At 36.3% G+C, this 4,147-nt stretch overlaps 1 protein-coding gene across 1 annotated transcript; it reads right to left on the reverse strand.

Moving 5' to 3' along the window:
- Positions 1 to 211: 211 nt before the first annotated feature.
- LOC134475060 (zinc finger protein 791-like) lies at positions 212 to 1,438 on the reverse strand (the record flags this gene model as incomplete). Its single annotated transcript, XM_063244440.1, has 1 exon — positions 212 to 1,438. A coding segment is annotated over one exon (1,227 nt), but the record flags the coding sequence as incomplete, so codon positions are not given.
- Between the last annotated feature and the right edge of the window lie 2,709 nt (positions 1,439 to 4,147).

Below are 4,147 nucleotides of genomic sequence, written 5' to 3' on the forward strand. Positions count from 1 at the left end.
CATGCAAATTTTATAATGTATTGGACAATGAGCATTTCTGCAGAAACCTTTCCCACATTCTTAACATATGTAAGTTTTCTGCCCAGTGTGAAGATTTTCATGCATTATGCAATATATACCTGTGCTGAAACCATTCTCATGATGCCTATATACACTGGTTTTATATTGAATGTGAACTTTCATGTTTCTTACAATCTCCCTGTGTTTTAAAAGCTTTCCCACATTGATTACACACATATGGTTTCTCTCCAGTGTGAATTCTTTCATGAACCTTACAATTTGCACGTGTGTTAAAAGCTTTCCCACATTGCTTACATACATATGGTTTCTCTCCAGTGTGAATTCTTTCATGTTCCTTACAACGATCAGGTCTGGTAAAAGCTTTCCCACATTGCTTACATACATAGGGTTTCTCTCCAGTGTGAATTCTTTCATGTTCCTTACAACGATCAGGTCTGGTAAAAGCTTTCCCACATTGCTTACATACATAGGTTTTCTCTCCAGTGTGAATTCTTTCATGTTCCTTACAATGATCAGGTCTGGTAAAAGCTTTCCCACATTGCTTACATACATAGGGTTTCTCTCCAGTGTGAATTCTTTCATGAACCTTACAATTTGCACGTGTGTTAAAAGCTTTCCCACATTGCTTACATACGTAGGGTTTCTCTCCAGTGTGAATTCTTTCATGTTGCTTACAGTATCCCCATGTGTTAAAAGCTTTCCCACATTGCTTACATACATAGGGTTTCTCTCCAGTGTGAATTCTTTCATGTTCCTTACAAAATCCAGGTCTGGTAAAAGCTTTACCACATTCCTTACATACATAGGGTTTCTCTCCAGTGTGAATTCTTTCATGTTCCTTACAAAATCCAGGTCTGGTAAAAGCTTTACCACATTCCTTACATACATAGGGTTTCTCTCCAGTGTGAATTCTTTCATGTATTTTACAGTTTGTCTGTGTGTTAAAAGCTTTCCCACATTGCTTACATACATATGGTTTCTCTCCAGTGTGAATTCTTTCATGTTCCTTACAATGTCCAGGTCTGGTAAAAGCTTTCCCACATTGCTTACATACATAGGGTTTATCTCCAGTGTGAATTCTTTCATGAACCTTACAATTTGCACGTGTGTTAAAAGCTTTCCCACATTGCTTACATACGTAGGGTTTCTCTCCAGTGTGAATTCTTTCATGTTGCTTACAGTATCCCCATGTGTTAAAAGCTTTCCCACATTCCTTACATACATATGGTTTCTCTCCAGTGTGAATTCTTTCATGAACCTTATAACTTGCACGTATGTTAAAAGCTTTCCCACATTGCTTACATACATATGGTTTATCTCCAGTGTGAATACTTTCATGTTGCTTACAACATTTAGGTCTGGTAATAGCTTTCCCACATTGCTTACATACATATGGTTTCTCTCCAGTGTGAATTCTTTCATGTGCCTTACAACGTCCAGGTCTGGTAAAAGCTTTCCCACATTGCTTACATACATAGGGTTTCTCTCCACTGCAATATTTTTCATGGATCTGAACATCGTGGTGTGTTTCTGTTTCTTTCACATTCACATTACCTTCTGCATTACAAAGAAATACTTCTTTACACTGCTTCCAAGATGTATGTCCATAAGATTTCCCTAGCTTGTCATTTCTGGAAAGAAAAAATCACACATAGGATTTATAACCATATTACTAAGCTTTTTTCGAGAGTTGAACAAAACTGTTTGCAGTCTCATTGTTTGAATCCCCACTTGATATGTTTCACTTTTGTATTTCATGACTATTTCTATGATCACCATTTTTTTTCACTTTGAATGCAGTATTATTTCTACTTATTTTGTCTTATTTAATCTTTCCTTATATTAAATTTAAAAAAAGAAAAATTCACTGCGAAATTGGTCTCCGTTTAATGACTGCATTAATATCAAGTTGTTTTTAATGCGTGCTAAGAAATTCTGACCAAGAAGCAACAGAATGGCCTTGTAAGATATGTTGAAAACAACCATTCCCAAAAGACTGGTACACATTTGGAAATCTTAAAAGTTGGTACCTTCACTTTGGGAATGGGTACATATATGTATCACATGCAGATTATTCTCATATGTTTCCCGATCACAATCTTCCTTCTGTCCTTAACTTGTAGTTCCCTTTTCCATCTGGTCAGTCTTACTTTTCTCTAACAACTCTGTTTCATTTCTTTCCACATTTTGTATTTTGGTTTCTCCTCTAAAAGAAAGCCAGTGACCTTTTAGGTTTTATAGCTGAGTTATTTCACTGAATTGATGGGTGAAAGACCCATCTAATTCTTATGGCAAATGACATTATATTATTTATTTTTTGACATTATATAACACATTTTTTCCATTCTGGGCTGGGAATGAGCAACAGATATTAGCATAAATCTATAGCTTTTTAAAAATCTATTTTAACAGATTTTCATAGATCATTAAGCTGTGAAGTTTGAACTTGAAATTGCCATTCTGCAAACAGATTTGCAAACCCTAGTGTCCTAGGTTTACAAGAATGTAAAATCACAGAGAGTCTATTAAAATTTTCCTTCTCCACAAATCCAGTGATAGATAGATAAGCTTCAAGGCCTGATCTGTCATAACTTGATCTGCTTTGTATATGACTAAGCATGTATCAGTATTTTATGCAGATTTTGAGATTTTAAAAATATCCAGGACAAGTATGAGGGGATCAATTTCTAGAGACAACTGCATACTGATATTCAAAATGAGTGCACTAACATTCCACCAGCCTACTAATAATATTAGTCAGAATCGCCGATTGTCTAGAGCATGGCTTGGAAACATGAGCACTCAGTTTTATTTCACATTCTATTGCAATCTTAACAATTGTTAGATAATGAAAGTGTTGTATTCACATGTATATATGGGTAGAAAAACTGAAGGCAGAATGTCATAACTCAAAGTGCATGCCTTTCGTACAGATCTATATGCAATGTCATACATTTTCATGATTTAATTCCCTCATATATACACTAGCTTATACATCTTTGGAGAATATTACTGACATTAAATTGAATGGTGCCTCATTTCTTTGGTGGTCATTTTTCTGCTGACTCACTAATTACTCAAGAACATTCCTCTCCTTGTGAGTGTGAATTACCTTAAGTATCTCCAGTAAATTTTGCATTCTTTTTCAGCTTCCTGGATATCCCCAAGTCCTCCTGAATTGTAGACATAGAAATACCAGGACTCAGTTTAGTAATACATAAAAATTAATAGATTTTGTTTAGATTTATGATATAATGTGTCCAGGTCTTAGCTATTTTTAAAAATATTTTCATATTCTTTTTAACAAAACAGCACTAATGAGCAACAAACAATATTCTGACAGCATGAGTGCCAAAAAAGATTTCATCCTTACCTATTGCAGCCATGTTCCTAAAGATTTCACCCATCACATCTCTGTAGAGGTTCTTTTGGGATGGACTCAGCAAACTCCACTCCTCATTGCTGAAGTTCACAACCACATCCTCAAAGATCACCGCCTCCTAAAGGATCATACATAAATTTCTCAAAGGAAGCTTGAGACCCCAGGTTTGCGATATCTTAAATTCTCTCCTACAAATCTGAATCAAAAGAAAAGTGTGGTGGTGCATATCTATAATCCCAGCACTCAAAAGGCGAGACAGGAAGGCATGAGTGAGGTCAGGCCAATTCTAGGCTCTATAGGGTGTTCAAACCCAGCTGATATACATACAGAAAGCTTGTCTCAATAAAACAAAACTAAACTCAACAAATAAAGCCAAACAAAACAGCTGAATGAAGACTGATTTGATCAAATTTAAATCTATGTCTTGGTCGTTAATTTTGTGTCTATATACATTTTTGAAGACAGAAAATTTGATACTAGATTGCAACTCACTGCTAATATAACAGCCAAATAGGAGCACTGATTCTTGTGCTGAGTCATGGCAAGATTCCCTGTGCTCTTTCTCTAAAGCAGAGCTCACAGTGAGAAGCTTGCAGCACCAGCAACCACAAAGCAAAGAGGCAGATAAATGTCTCATCAATTGCCTTGGAAGCCAAGCAAGCACCTCCCCTCCGTAGTCAGTGGTGGCAGTCTGGAAAACTGCAGCCCTTCCAGGGGGATAACCAGCAGCAGCTCCTAAGATCC

The sequence above is a fragment of the Cavia porcellus genome, unplaced genomic scaffold (assembly GCF_034190915.1).
Source record: "Cavia porcellus strain 051 isolate PalLab524CR breed Dunkin Hartley unplaced genomic scaffold, mCavPor4.1 scaffold_50, whole genome shotgun sequence".
NCBI classification, from domain to species: Eukaryota; Metazoa; Chordata; class Mammalia; order Rodentia; family Caviidae; genus Cavia; species Cavia porcellus.